The sequence below is a fragment of the Hyposmocoma kahamanoa genome, unplaced genomic scaffold (genome assembly GCF_003589595.1).
Source record: "Hyposmocoma kahamanoa isolate Upper Pololo Valley unplaced genomic scaffold, ASM358959v1 99899, whole genome shotgun sequence".
Lineage (NCBI taxonomy): Eukaryota > Metazoa > Arthropoda > Insecta > Lepidoptera > Cosmopterigidae > Hyposmocoma > Hyposmocoma kahamanoa.
This window is the reverse complement of record NW_020656090.1, coordinates 1-15,382: the sequence shown is the minus strand read 5'-3', so window position 1 is coordinate 15,382 and position 15,382 is coordinate 1. Positions and strand designations below refer to the sequence as shown.

At 38.8% G+C, this 15,382-nt stretch overlaps 1 protein-coding gene across 1 annotated transcript; it reads left to right on the top strand.

The window, feature by feature from the left end:
* Nucleotides 1–4,199: 4,199 nt before the first annotated feature.
* On the top strand, nt 4,200–13,087 carry LOC113239585 (the record flags this gene model as incomplete). The annotated part of the gene is made up of 4 exons (XM_026476638.1): nt 4,200–4,294; nt 6,382–6,516; nt 9,567–9,752; nt 12,930–13,087. Coding segments are annotated over exons 1-4 (537 nt in total), but the record flags the coding sequence as incomplete, so codon positions are not given.
* Between the last annotated feature and the right edge of the window lie 2,295 nt (nt 13,088–15,382).

Here is a 15,382-nt window from a genome sequence, read left to right as displayed (position 1 = left end):
TCAGCCTAATTACCGTAGCCATTGTTTTTTCTCGATTAATATACCCAATAACATTGAAATATGATCAACTTTAAGCTTAACTATCAATATATCTAAATGGCATTAGAATAGACCAAGTAGTTTTCGAGTTATAAAGAGACAAATATTTTATGGAAACGGTAATTAGATCCATTTACCGTAGCCATGGATTCGACACTACTTGTGTTCTTCTACAAAGGCTTTATTGAGCTATTCCTGTACAAAATAGTGTAGACGTCACAAGTAACACTAATGTTTACGTAAACAAATTATCGGACACAGGTTCATTAGTAATTTACCTAGTTTAATTTTTCCTTATAATGCAAACGTCCTGAGTTTGTTGTATTTTCCGTTAGCAGTTGAACGTTTTTAATTGTATTCTTCATCTCAAATGTTAATTAGTAATGTAATGTGTGTGGTGTTATAGAACGCATTCTTTGTAAGTGGCCTTGAAACAGAGTCGTCGTTTGATAAAAGTGTTAAATCATATTTGTGTTATTAGAGTGGTAAGTAGGCAATTACGATATTTTGTTTCTTTTTTTATGATACCAAATGAGTCTAAAGTGGCTTAAAGTGCAATGAAGCACGCCGTGATTGGCAATTCCCTCGTCGACCGTATACCCAACGTGGAGATACGACAGCGAACAAAAGTCGTAGATGTCGGTATGCGTATCGCAAGCCTAAAATGAGGATGGGCAGGACACGTAACAATATACATAACTTCAATAAGAAAGAAGATATCCATATATTAATTAACCTTAGAGCTAAGTCCAAACTCATGGTACCACGATTTCGTTTAACCAAGGTAAACAACTCTTTTATGGAGAACCGTATACGTTTTTACAATAAGATTCCGGAGCATATATTAAGTTTATCATTTCCTAAGTTTAAAAACTACATTAAAAATATTTTGATCGAAAAATCATATTACAAAATTGAAGACACGTGTTAGACAAAGGCGTATGGAAAGACGACACGGCTCCAGAATCCACACAAACTTGATTCGAAGTTCATTTAAGTTTATTTGAAAAGAGCAATCCCTAGAGTTTCTTGCACGTTCTTCTCAGGGAGGTCAGCGTAGTGAACGAGCAGTAGCTTAAATATGACGTTTTCAAGTGTACATTTATTTTACCTATGGAATAAAGGCTAGGTGGAACGACGACCAAGGCGTGTGCAAAAGAGGAGGCCTATACCTAGCAGTGGGTGTGAACGGGCTGAGATGGTGATGACTAAATGATAGCACGAACAAGTCGACTGTGGCAGTGCTGCTCATACTTTAAGTCGCAAAGATCTGAGAGGCACTGCCACAAAAGCACTGCCAGTGCACCCGTCACCGTGAGACATAAGTTGAAAAGTTCCAGGTGTCCGTAATTTCACCAGCATTTTTAAGCAGATGGAAATAATTAGGTACAACAACATGGGTTGTATAATAAATGAACAATCGGAATTTGTATCATCACCTTTATTACGGGTGTTTTCGGGTTACAACAATAGCAACACTGGGGGTAGCGGGATATAAATACACCAACCGTTCTGAACGAGCTCACTCAGGGGTTATGAGCCTTCAGCGGCCAACAGCAAAATATCCTTTATAAAAAAAAACGAGCTCACTCTTCGGCCTAATGTCGAGATGCCTCGTGGAGAGGCGGGACACGTGTTGGGTATATTTTTGGTAGTGGTTTGTGACACAAGCGCACCTATTTTGCACGATTTAACCGTCACTGGGTTCGCGGAGTAGCAAATTAATTTAATTGCATTTTTATTAAAATGTTCACTGCTTGGTGGTAGAAATGGGAAAGGTGGGAGTACTTCCGTGGTAGCCTAACGGTTTGACGGTAGATCAAGCAAAGGTCGTAGGTTTGAATCCGGACTCGCACCTCTTAATTTCTCGGAACTTCAGTTTGAAATTTACCATGAACTTTTCGGTGATGGAAAACATTGTGATGAAAACTGCACGTCAAAGAAGGTTTACAACCCTCGGAAAACCTGTGAAGTCCCTAAAGGCCCATTTAGATGGAGAGAGTTTATCGTCTCGAATATACGATTATCGAAAGAATATAAAAAACTTTCCTCGTCTAAACATTTGCGATTATCGACCGTCCACGTGAGCGATAATCGCCTCGCCTTTCAATATTGAACGTCTCCATGTAGGTAAACAGAACTCGAAAGCAAAAATCGTATTTCGAGTTTCTGTGCCAGCCGTTTCTACCACGACTGCAGTGCGCGAGGGTGTTTTGATTATCACTGCTTTTCTAAGACAAGAATTAATGAAACGAGAACGAAAAAAAAATTTGGATTAAGAAATGTTATAAAATTTGGAAAAAAAATAAAATAAATAAATGTATATTTCTCTACAATGCAATGAACTTAATATTGTCAGCAGTTCCAAATTTGAATGATTTTTGCGTCATTTCGATATGTCCATAGTCAATACCGCATTAATCACTGAACTCGAATAGCGATTCTCGCACTCAAAACGATTCGAACCGATTTGTACGATAATGGTATGAACTTGAAAAAATGTCATACGAGATCGTGTTTAGACAAGTCGAAAACTCGTAAGCAAGAATCTCCTTACTACATATTTCTCTGTGTAAACAGTCGAGGAGGCGATTAAGTTGCTTGCGAATCTCGTATGACATAATCGTAGGCGAGATTTTAGTTCTTGCCTGAATGTAAACATTATGATACGATACTCTTATGGCGATTATTGCTTACGATAATCGCGTACGAGTTTTCGTCACGAAGCGTGCGAGAAACTCTCTCCATCTAAATGGGCCTTAACTCGCATAGGGTCAGCGTGGCGGACTACAATCTAAACTCTCGTTTGAGATGAGAGCCGTGGCCAGCACTCGGACGTAGAAATGATTGCGTTATTATATTAAACAAAACCTTACCATCTCAGTTACACACATGACAAAAAATCTTGGTAATGACTGCTGCCACCTTTGGTATGAATCTGCTGTAGCACTGTAGTGGTATGTATACCAACTGGCCACCTTGGATTCAATTGACAACCGTGTCAAGAGGCTTATAGGTGACTCGGAATTAGTAGAGGCGAAGCTGCAGAGCCTTGAACACCGCCGTAAAGTCGCTTGCTTATCGGTATTTTACAGGATATATCACGGAGAGTGTGCGATGGAATTACGCGATTTAATACTGCCTTCCCCTTTCCATCATCGGGGGACTAGGCGCAGGCTTGGATTCCGGCCCTATATTGTAGATATTCCAAAGATTCGCACGAAGCGTTACGCTTCCACATTTATATGGCGAACGGCTATGGAGTGGAATTCCCTGCCTGCAGACTTGTTTCCTGAACGTTATAACTGTGGACCTTTTCAAGGCGAGAGTGAATAGGCATTCTTTAGGTTAGCATGCTCCATCATGGACCTCATCGTTACTTTCCATGAAATGGCCGGATTCGAACCGACGTTCTCTAGCATACCGTCCCAGACGCTATACCAACTAAGCTACGGAACGAACCAGCGGACCTCACGAATTTTTCTATATGCTTGCGTCTTATCTTTGTATTTGGTTTTTCAACAACTTTTTAGCCGTAGCGCCATCTATGAGAAATCCATGATATTTCGTCACCAATTAGATACTTATTAATACAAAGATCGAACACTCAGAAAAAATTCCTTCGATCCGGTCGGATTCGAACCGACGTCCTCTTGCATACCGTGCCAGACGCTATACCAACTAAGCCACGGAACGAACCAACGGACGTCACGAATTTCTCTATGTGCTTGCGTCGTGTCTTTGTACTTGGTCTTTCAACGACTTTTTAGTCGTAGCGCCATCTATGAGAAATCTATTACAGATTTATCACCCAGTTAGTACCTTTACAGCTACCAGTCCTGGCGAGAGATGTCGCTATTCACTGTATTAATTAATTTTTTATTGAATTGATATTCAATTATTTTTATGTCAAATTACACCACCAGTTTGTTATTATTATTAATGCAAAGATCGAACACTAAGAAAAAATTCCTTCGATCCGTTTCGATCCCTTGCAGTTTGATATTTGATATTTGAGATATTTGAAATAAATATTGTAAAAGGATAAATATGTTTTTCATTTCTAGAGTTTAGAGTTTAATCAACGATACGATTTCTTAACCTAAAATAAAACTAAAATATATTAGAGATTCAAGTGGAGTTATTTCTTTCTAGCTGCAGTTGGGAAAAAACCGCGAATTAAAACAACAGTGGAAGATGAATAAATGTCTGCATCTGGGATTACTACTCGCTACTGACGTGCTGTTTGTGGTTGGTATGTATTTATCCTTATTTGTTTAGATCATACGGATGACCGCAAATTAAAAGTCTGAATATTTACTACCAACAACATGAAGATTGATGACATAACGACTTTTTAACGAAAGATTTGACGACCTTGGTGGCTCAACATTTTATACTGTGGGCGTTGGATGAGGAGGTCCAGGGGTTTGATTCCGAAACGAACTTTTCTGGAGAGTCCCCCAGATTGAATTCACCATAGGTCACCATAGCATATTTTATTCTCATTGAAATTACAATCTGAGTACCTAAGTGCCAACTTTTATTGAAATTCCCTACTTTTATTAGGCATTATTTAGGTGAGCATGCACCATCGTTACCTCATTGTCACTTTCCATCGAGCACTTATTTTTTAACCGACCTTAAAAAAAGAAGAGCTACTCAACTGCCTCCGTGGCCGAACGGTTACCATACCGGACTGCCACGTAGAGGTCCCAGGTTCGATTCCCGGGCCGGGAGAAATATTTGTATGGCCTACAATTGTTTCTCTCGTGAGTTTGGGTGTAATTTGTGGTTGTCTAAGTGTGTGTCCATGGCACCCGCGACACAGGGTTTCCCTAGTGCGGGGCTATGTTGAGTGTGTGCGTTATTAAAAAAAAAAAAAAAAAAAATTCGTCTGTGTTTTTTTTTGTTTTATAGGGAGTACCTTAGTGGTCTCATTGATCCCGCAATTTTAGGTTGGTGTTTTTATGTTTTTAGTACTCTGTACTGAGATTGTTATTACAATGGAAGAGCGTGGAATACACGATTGCGCGTGCGACTGAAGAGTGCTATCGCACAGTATTTCCCTTTTCCTTCCAACATCTTTACACGCGCGCTCAATCGCGTACGATTGCTGTATCACGCACGAAGGAGTGTCTGTGTAAAGCCCTTTATTGTTATAACGGTATATACAGGGTGGAAATTTGTAATGCCACCTGGAGGGAAAGTACTCTAAATACTGTAGATAGAAATTTTTACTTAAAGGAAACATTCCTTTATTTTTTAAAAGAAATAAAACTGCATTCATAGATTTTCGAAAATTTCTAGCAACACGCGGGAATCGAACCTGCTTTAATCTGAAAAAAAAATGCACCCTGCACTTTTATTGCATCGATCGATAAGGTTAATTATAAGAATAAAATCTCTCTCACAAAATTGGTTAATTAAATGAAAAAAAAACCATGAAATCTTAACCTATTTTAATAAGACGAAAAAAATGGTAATCTAACTAATTAGTTGCTCGAAATGAGCTCCATTTTCTTGGATACACAAAAAGATAACAAATTTAAACCTTTAGCGAATTCATTTTAAGTAACTTTTAATAACGTGTTGTGATGAATTGTATTAGAAATCATATTCTGAACCTCAGCCTTCAACTCGTTTACACTCGCATAGGATTTAAGGTATACATTTGATATTTAATATGTATATAACGTTAACCCGTTAAGTGGCAGTTAAAGCTCGGTTTTGTCATTTAAAATAACAAACTCTACTTTCACAATAAAATATATTAATTTATTGACATTTTTTGTGACATAACTCCACTAGTTTTTAAATTTTTATTGAATTGATATTCAATTATTTTGTTATAATTAACTAGTTTGTTATAATTATTAATACAAGGATCGAACACCCAGAAAAAATCCTTCGATCCGGTCGGATTCGAACCAACGTCTTCTAGAATACCGTGCTAGACGCTATACCAACTAAGCCACGGAACGAACCAGCGAACCTCACGAATTTTTCTATGTTTGCTCTCGTGTCTTTGTATTTAGTTTTTCTACGACTTCTTAGCCGTAGCGCCATCTATGAGAAATCTTAAGTATTTCGTCACCCGGTTAGATACCTTTACAGCTACCAGCCCCGGCTAGATATGTCGCTATATAATTATTTTTTTACGTGAAATTACTCCACTAGTTTCGTTATGATTATAAACACAAATATCGAACACACAGAAAAATTTTCGACTACCCGGTTGGACTTGAGCCCACGTCCATGCAGCACCTATCATAACAAAATACATTCATAATAGCGTTTTCAAATTGTTAATTAAACAATTTAAATTTTTAAATTTTGCAGGACTCCCATCGGTGAGAATTTGGCCCAACAATACAAAAACCATCGAATTGGGAAGTGTTCAGAAATACTACTGCAAAGTCGAAGGCGTACATAACTTTTTTTTAACCACCAGTCCAAGATTTTTTCAAGCTAAAGGTAAGTTTTGTTTCCATTCAAAGTTAGGTTAGGAAAGTTAGGTGAGGAATATATCTTGAAGTCATTGACTATAAATCTGTGGTTTTGTATGTGGTATCGTAGCTCCCTGGCTGATAGACTGATCTCAAATAAGTAAAATAAAAAATTAATCTTAGCTATGTTTCATGAACATTTGTTCTATAGCAGTAGAACTTCTTGTGAAAGTGTTCTTCGAGGGAAGTACTACCAGCATACCTATTTCTGCCACCAATTCCGTCCATCAATTCCGGTTTTGAAGGGGAATTTCTCTACATATGTCTCAAAGTGACGGGCACAGCGGCAGTTGTAGTATAGGTAGACTATATTTGCAGTCTAACAGCAACATGTAGTTGTAGTAACAACACGTATTGATTGGTTAGCAATTAAGTATACGTTTTATTTTATATTGTATTATTGTCAGTCTTCTAGATCTTCTATATTATGGTTTTCTTTTTTATTTCTTGATGTTCATCATCATCATCATTCAGCCATACGACGCCCACTGCTGGGCATAGGCCTTCCCCAACGATCTCCACGACGATCGGTCCTGCGCTGTACGCATCCATCGGCTTTCTGCAACCTTTACCAGATCGTCGATCCACCTCATCCGGTGCGCGGTCGCCATTGACGAACCTTTCCGCGCCAACGGCCATCGGTTCTCTTAGCTATGTGCCCCGCCCACTGCCACTTCAGCTGAGCAATTCTTCGAGCTATGTCGGTAACCTTAGTTCTTCTATGGATTTCCTCATTTCTGATTCTATCACGTAGGGAAATACCGAGCATAGCTCTCTCCATTGCCGGCTGAGTGACCTTGAGCTTCTTATGGGGCTCTTAGTGAGGGACCACGTTTCTGGTCAAAGACTTTCGTCTTGAGACACTGAGGTAACTTGGATGCAAAGATTTTTTTGTAGTTTCCCGAATGCTGCCGATCCGAGCTGGATTCGACGAAGAGATCTCTTTCTCAGTTGGACTTACCTAACCTGACTGTCTGTCCCAGGTATCTGTCATGGTCAACAACTTCGAGTGTAATGCTCCCAATTTTAACTGGAGCGGGTACAACATGGGCATTCGACATGATCTTCGTCTTGTCCATGTTCATCTTAAGACCCACTCTTCGGGAAACACTACTGAGATCTTCGAGCATTGTGTTCAGGTCTCCCAAGGTCTCAGCCATAAGAACTATATCATCGGCAAATCGAAGGTGTGTTAGATACTCGCCGTTGATGTTGATGCCAAGTCCTTTCCAGTCCAGCAGCTTGAATTCAATTATGTTAAATTTTACAAATTTCTGTCTTAAAATCTTCAAAATTTACTGTTTTTCACAAAAGATAACTATCTTGTCAGGGACGCCATATCATATTTTTAAAGGATGGACGTACGTGATAGAGTGAAATATGTTGATTTAATGAGACACCTTTATTGTTCGGTTTCCGGAATACACGTGACAAAATAATACAATTGAAAATAAAATGTATTTATTTTAAATTGTATTATTTTATATTGTATATATTTAAAACAATGTCTCGAGATCTTTGCGATTTAAACCTCTGGCACTGTAAATGACATAGATAGACGTGTCGCTTACCACTAGGCTCACGACTTGTTCGTGCAGCCGCTTGATGTCATAAAAAAAGCTGCTTAAATATCATCAGCTCTTTTTCTCGTTAGCGTAGAGATCTCAGCACTGAAATGGATATTTATTTTGGTTCTACTTACCATATCGGCTTGAAATCTGATGACATTACCCCACGATTTAATAACACATAAGAATATTTTACCCCTTAAAATTTGGACTGAAAAGAGTTTTTAACTGACTTAAAAAAAACCATAAGGTTATATGTATGTTCGGCTGTATGTATGTTGTCTGATTTCTCCATTGACTTACAATTATATGGACGTCGGGTCCGCGCTAAAAAGTGTCCGCACTTGTAAGGCGCTAAAATCGTATACAGAGCGTCAAACTCCGCTTTAGTCTTCATTTGTTCGACTGACAGCGCGATACTGCGATGACATTACAATTTAAATTTCGAATAGGTTGACTTGGGACATTTTTTTCGTGGTTTTTGTATTAGACCCGTCGTCCATTTATTTGTAAGTCAATGGATTTCTCCGTCAATTGTGGACCGATTTTAAAAATTCTTTTTTTTAAATGTTTATTGAATTGATATTCAATTATTTTTTGTTAATTAAATCACTCCATTAGTTTGTTATAATTATTAATACAAAGATCGAAAAATAGAAGTGAAGAGTTAATAATTATAATTCTTTTTTTGTTTGAAAGAGTAAACTATCAAGATTTCGGCTATCATAAATTAATAATCTCAGTACAGAGTACTAAAAAAACCGACCTCAAAAATACGTGGAATTACGTCTATTTGCTAAGTTTTATTGAAATATCCCCTAGTTCGCCACTATACAGGACTTGACGGTGGAGATAATAAAAATAGGTTCTCACTACGACACTAGTTAAAGTATATTGAGAGAAAAACGCCTTGAATGGAAGAAATAGCAAAATCAACCGTTAAAGTAATTGCTCCTAAATTAAAGTTAGGCGCTATTTATAAAAGTGAATCTTCATGCGTGAACAGCCACCCTTAGAGGTGGATAATTTTCTTCAAAATGAAATGGGACCACTATGGAAGTACCCCCTTTCCAACAAAAAAAGAATCATGAAAATCGGTTCACAAATACCGGAGTTATCGCGTAACATACATACAAAAAAAAGAACATACAGTCGAACTGAGAACCTCCTCCTTTTTTGAAGTCGGTTAAAAAACTAACATAAATGTGCGGAAAATAATTTCGAGTCGAATTGTCACTTGACACAATACATGTAATTAACAAATCACCCTCAACATGCCAACCAGAAAAAAAGTATATAATGTACAAAGGAGTCAATAACTGTCCCATTGTCTCCAAGAAGTCAGAATCTAATGAGGGGATCCCATGGAAACTGAAAAAAGCCGATAAGCAAACTTTTGAGATCGGCTTTTCTTTTTCTTAAGTTACAATTATTGTAATTTCTGTTTCAGGTGCAAGACGTTATATACAAAATTCAACAGAAATAGAGAAAGATACCGCGCTCTTAACAAAAACGTTTGAATTGTTCGATGAAGACACAGAGTTATTCTGCGTATGGAAGCCAGTTAAGACAAAAAGCCATGTATTTCCTTCTGCCTTACTATCGGAACGCGTTGCTATACGCTTTAGTGAACCTGGTAAGTGTGCTTTGGACTGCCCTTAGTTTAGTGCTATATCAGAACTAGAGATGTTCGCCGATCGTAAAATTATCGCATTATAATAGGAGTTATCAAACGAGACTAGCAGCACGGCTTGTACTTAGGCCATACTGAAAGTTTCTGGATTCTGATAAGTAAGATCAGATATTATGTTTATAATTCCACTATTCACACACTTTTCTATTCGTTGGAACCATTGTGAAAAGCAGTGGGACTGCGGGCTTCCGGTCTTGTAAATCGTAAACCTCTAAGTTTATCTTTGATTTTTGGACACAAAACGAAGTCGCTCGGTATAAGATCTGGACTTTACACAATGAAAAAACCAATGACAGTCTCATAAAGTAAAAAGTAACCTACTCACAGAGTGTTCCTTTCTTAAATTTCATATTTATTTCTTTTAGAAGTGACCAGTTCTTGGATCTTTCAGTATGCCCCACGTATGTTTGCACGTCGGTCACGCGTCTTCTAAGGACGCAAACATTCTCATAATCTCGCAGTGCGGACACGTTGCAAAGTGCAGGTTGTCCATCAAGTGTATAACCAGAATAAGAGACGAAATAAGGTCCATACATTCCTGGTAACTCATCAATGATACATAACTTATAAATATAAACTCTCGTTTGCACTGAAATATAGACAGCGCCAACAACTAAACTGTGTGTACGTCTAACAATGATGTATTGTACTATTTGGTGGTGTGGGAAAAACAGCAAAACATCTAATTACAAAACAAACGGAATCACATTTCACACACACAAAGTGATCGTTTTGAAGTGAAACAATTTGACGACACCCGTCAATTGTTTCGAATTGGAGCTGGCCAATCGGAGCGCAGTTGTCATCGTAATGATATGGCAGAAGAGTTTTCAAACAAATTAACGACATTTAGTCTCTATTTCTGGTTATATACTCGAAGAGGTTGTCGCACGCGTCATAGATTAAAGAATTAAAGCGTTCGCTCGGTGTTTAAAAGTAACATCAATAGTAGACATGTTTATTGTTGTATTTATAGTGGTTGAACACGAGTGATTAAAATTCTTAATTATTCACCATTTTAACTAAACTAACAGATAACTCGCGTATTTAAGTCGAATTTTTGATGTCGTGTCGATCGTCGTGTTTCAAACCAGTCCGTAGTCCTTTTTTTATAAAATACAGGTGCGCATTTGGCCTCCATCTCACCTGATGGAAAGTGACGATGAGGTCGACGATGAAGCATACCTAAATAATGCCTATTCACTCTCGCCTTGAAAAGGTCTAAGTTATAACGTTCAGGGAACAAGTCTGCAGGCAGGGAATTCCACTCCATAGCCGTTCGCCATATAAATGTGGAAGCGTAACGCTTCGTGCGAATCTTTGGAATATCCACAACATAGGGGTGGAACCCAAGCCTACGCCTAGTCCCCCGGTGATGGAAAGGGGAAGGCGGAATTAAATCATGTAATTCCATCGCACACTCTCCGTGATATATCCTGTAAAATACCGATAAGCAGGCAACTTTACGGCGGTGTTCAAGGCTCTGCAGCTTCGCCTCCACTAATTCCGAGTCACCTATAAGCCTCTTGGCACGGTTGTCAATTGAATCCAAAGTGGCCAGTTGATATGCAGCAGACCCATCTCAAAGGTGGCAGCAGTACTCCATGCACGATCAGACTTGTGCTTGGTACAGCTTAAGCAACTGTCCCAGTGTAAAGTAACGCCTCACCCTGGAAAGAATCCCAAGCTTCCTTGCTGCATTTTTGGCCATGGATTCAATGTATCTGCCGAAGTTCAAATTGGAGGACAGGTCCATTCCAAGTAGCTGGAGACAATCGGCTATCGGTATGGATATAACACGAAAAGTCGTAGTCAGCTCAAAGGGACTCCGTTTTGTGGAGAATAGACACGCCTGCGTTTTGGTAGCGTTAAATTTGACAAGATTGACATTGCCCCGATCGGAGACTGCCTGGAGTGTCAAATCTAAACGGCTAACCATGGACTCTCGACAAGACTGGATTTCCTCTCCACTGACCCTTGCATTGGTCAATTACCAATGCAGATTCGATGGCGGTAACTCGACGAAAACTGCCAAAGCCCTGGCAGTCGGACATTTTTATTAAAATCATACGCAGGATTGCACACTACGAGTCTCCCTGGGCTCAGAGTCTCCCTGGGCTCAGAGTCTCCCTGGGCTCAGGGGTATCCATAAAGATTTCCCCCCCGTCAAAAAAAAAAAAAAAAAAAAAGGATTGCACACTACACTAACAACGTCCCTTTCTAAAGTCTCATCCATTCTAATCACTGACGTAGTACCTAACGATACTCGGAAACCGAAAGTTTTGTTATGCCCTAATCTCAAAGTCATGGGTACCAGATATTTACTTGAAAATATTTACTATCCAGCGATCTCCGATGGCAAGTCTAGAAGGATTATCACACACACACGCACGCACGCACGCTTGCACGCACGCACGCACGCACGCACGCACGTACGCACGTACGCACGCACGCAGGCACGCACGTCCTTCCCTTGCCAGTACGGTCACTTTATCAAAACGAATCCAATGAGTGAGTGAGTGAGAGTCCTGGTTCCTCATACTACGTATGTGTTTCATTCGGTCCGTGACATGTTACGGTCGGTCTCTCCTATGTAATCCTTGCTAGAGGAGCAGGGATTCTTTAAACCCCGCGAACTTTTAATGGCTCCTAGTCCACCTTCGAAAATCGTCTTGTTGTTATTTCTTCGGCGTAACAAGTGTCCAAATTTATCCGTTACTCCTTTAATGTAAGGTAAGTATATCGGCAGTCTCGACTTCGACTTAAAACAAAGATCTATCATTTACAAAAAATTCCTTCGGCGCGGTCAGATTCATTCCGACGTCTTCTAGCAAACCGTACCTGGTGCTATGCCAACTAAACCACGGAACGAACCAGCGGACCTCACGAATTTCGATTGTCGGATCTTTGTCGGCAATCTTTGTATTAATAATTATAAGAAACTAGTATAGTGGAGTAATTTAAAAAAAATGAATATCATGGTGGTGAAATATCTCGACATTCAATAAAAACTTAATTACATACGCGAGTTATCTGTTAGTTAATAATAATAAGCCTGAGTCTCACGGTGATTTCATATTTAATATTCAGCATCTCATTAATTTTATTTTCATATACCAGTAATGGAAGAATCATGCACGTGCGATACGTGGTGGCCGTGGCTTATCGCTGTTGCGTTGGTTGGTGTCGTCATTGTCATCATAGTGGTGGGCATTGTCATCGCTTTTTGCCGAAGAACGAAAGCACAAAGGGAGCAGCAACCTTTACCAAATATACAGGTACAAAAAAGTGCCAGACATTCATATAATTTACTGATGAATGTTTGAAACATGTTTACTCATCAAACGTAGCTAAAAAACTTCCCGATTACACTCCGTCTAACTGCCTCTGCCTATGCCTCTGAAGTTCTTTAATTATTGACATGTATGTCAATAATCAAAAAAATGCAATACTTCCTGAACTCTTTTTTAACCGACTTCAAAAAAAGGTCCTCCTTTTCTCTGAAGGTTCTCAATTCGACTGTATGTTTTTTTTATGTACGTTACGCGATAGATTTTTGAACCGATTTTGATGATTCTTTTTACCCCTCTCTAAGGGTGGCAAACTAGGGGATGAATGGCTTTTGAGGTGGATTTATTCTTTTTTTAGTACTCTGTACTGAGATTATTTCATTTTAGTGACGCGACGTGCTTTTTAACTCCGATATTTATCACATCAACAGATTATATAACGAAGATTATTCATGTTGATAAATTTTGATACCTGTCTAATAAATTATAATGAAATTAAGTAAATTGTAAATAATTATATAAATTCTTATTGTTTATTAGAATGAATCGTCGAATACTTTTGCATATGAACGAAAAAAAATCACTAGAATCCTCATTAACATGGATTATTAATTCTTGAGTGCAATCAGACAATAGTCAAATTTCAAACTTACACTCGAAAAAGCCCCTGTAATGCTTGTAACGTTCGACGCAGTCATGGCGTTCGAAAACGAGTCCTTCTTCGTTTAAAACAGAAAATTACACTCGGGAATTCTATTGTGGATACGTGTCACTAGAGACGCTGTTAATGTTCCATAAGAATAAGAAGAGCAATTATTTGTAATTCTGACAAGTTCTCCTTTTTTATTAAAAAGCGAACAGTCTGCCTGTTAGCCATGATACCCTATGAAGATAATAGCTCCATTTACTAAGTCACTCCATGGTGCATGATCAGAGGGTCGATTTAGAGCCTTACGATAACTCCATTGTCGATCGATTTCTTTTTATTTTTATTCACAACACCCGAATCGAACGTCAAACTATCATATTCGAAACCGAACGAAATGACGTTACTGGAAATTCTCGACCGGCAAAGGCTACAAACATTGACTTACAAATAAGTGGACGACGGGTCTAATACAAAAACCACGAAAAAAATGTCCCAAGTCAACCTATTTAAACGTAGTGACATGTAAAGGAATATGAAAAAGCTAAAACTACTGTCTAATTTTGCTTGCTTCGCTGTCAGTCGAACAAACGAAGACAAAAGCGTGAATAACGCTCTGTATACGATTTTAACGCCCTATAAGTTCGGACACTTTTTAGCGCGGACCCGACGTCCATATAATTGTAAGTCAATGGCTACAAATGTTATTCAGAACACAGATATCGAATGCAAGTTACCGAACGTTTACAAAGCAAGAATGTAATATGGAAATCTTTTATTATTTTAAATGAAATCTGGACTTTGTTCAATTTTATTAATTTACTTTAGGCCTTTAAAGTCTTATAAATTTATATAAAAGGATTTTTATTTTTCATATAATCTATTTTACCGACTCACTCTACAAACCCTCCTGGATAACGATATCGTATCCACATCCGAATCGAAGGCTTAACTCGGAATGTTCTGAACGATTCGGCTAAAATATCGAAGAGTTCTGCAGCTTCATTTTGATTGCCTCTCCCGATCGGAAACTTCGTCTTTTCCGAGTCGAGGAGCATTATTGCGATTCACAACTGGCCGATCAGAAAGTTTAGACATTTCAAATCGGAACAATAATTGATTTAACTCACAAATTAGAAAGATATAGTAGGAATCAGGTTCATCTGATTTCGAGACTACCCGATCGATTCCGATTAGTATCAAAATCAGCTTGCTGAACCGGGGTCTAGGACGAAAGATCGCGTGAAACTGGCGCGTGTTGGGGTGCGCGATTGATGAGTGATAACGCGCGGTCTTTCCCTTTTCCTTCCAACGTCTTTACACGCACGCTCAATGTCGTTCGATTGCTGTATTACGCGCAATAGAGTGTCTGCGTAAAGCCCGCTAATCCGCCGTCAGTGACAAAATATTTTTCTGACATGATGAACACGTTCACTCCTTTCCTGTCCACTGTTATTAAAAGAGAGTTTTGTGCTCTATCTTTTTCTATTTGAAACAGATGTTTAACCATTTGTCACTAGCCGCGTTTTACTTAGTGGACGGCAGTAATATCCGCTCACGCGATGCGCTCCTCCTACCGCAAAATGGCGGCTATTTGGTTTCGCAAAATAGAAAAGGATTCAGTTTAAATACAAGTT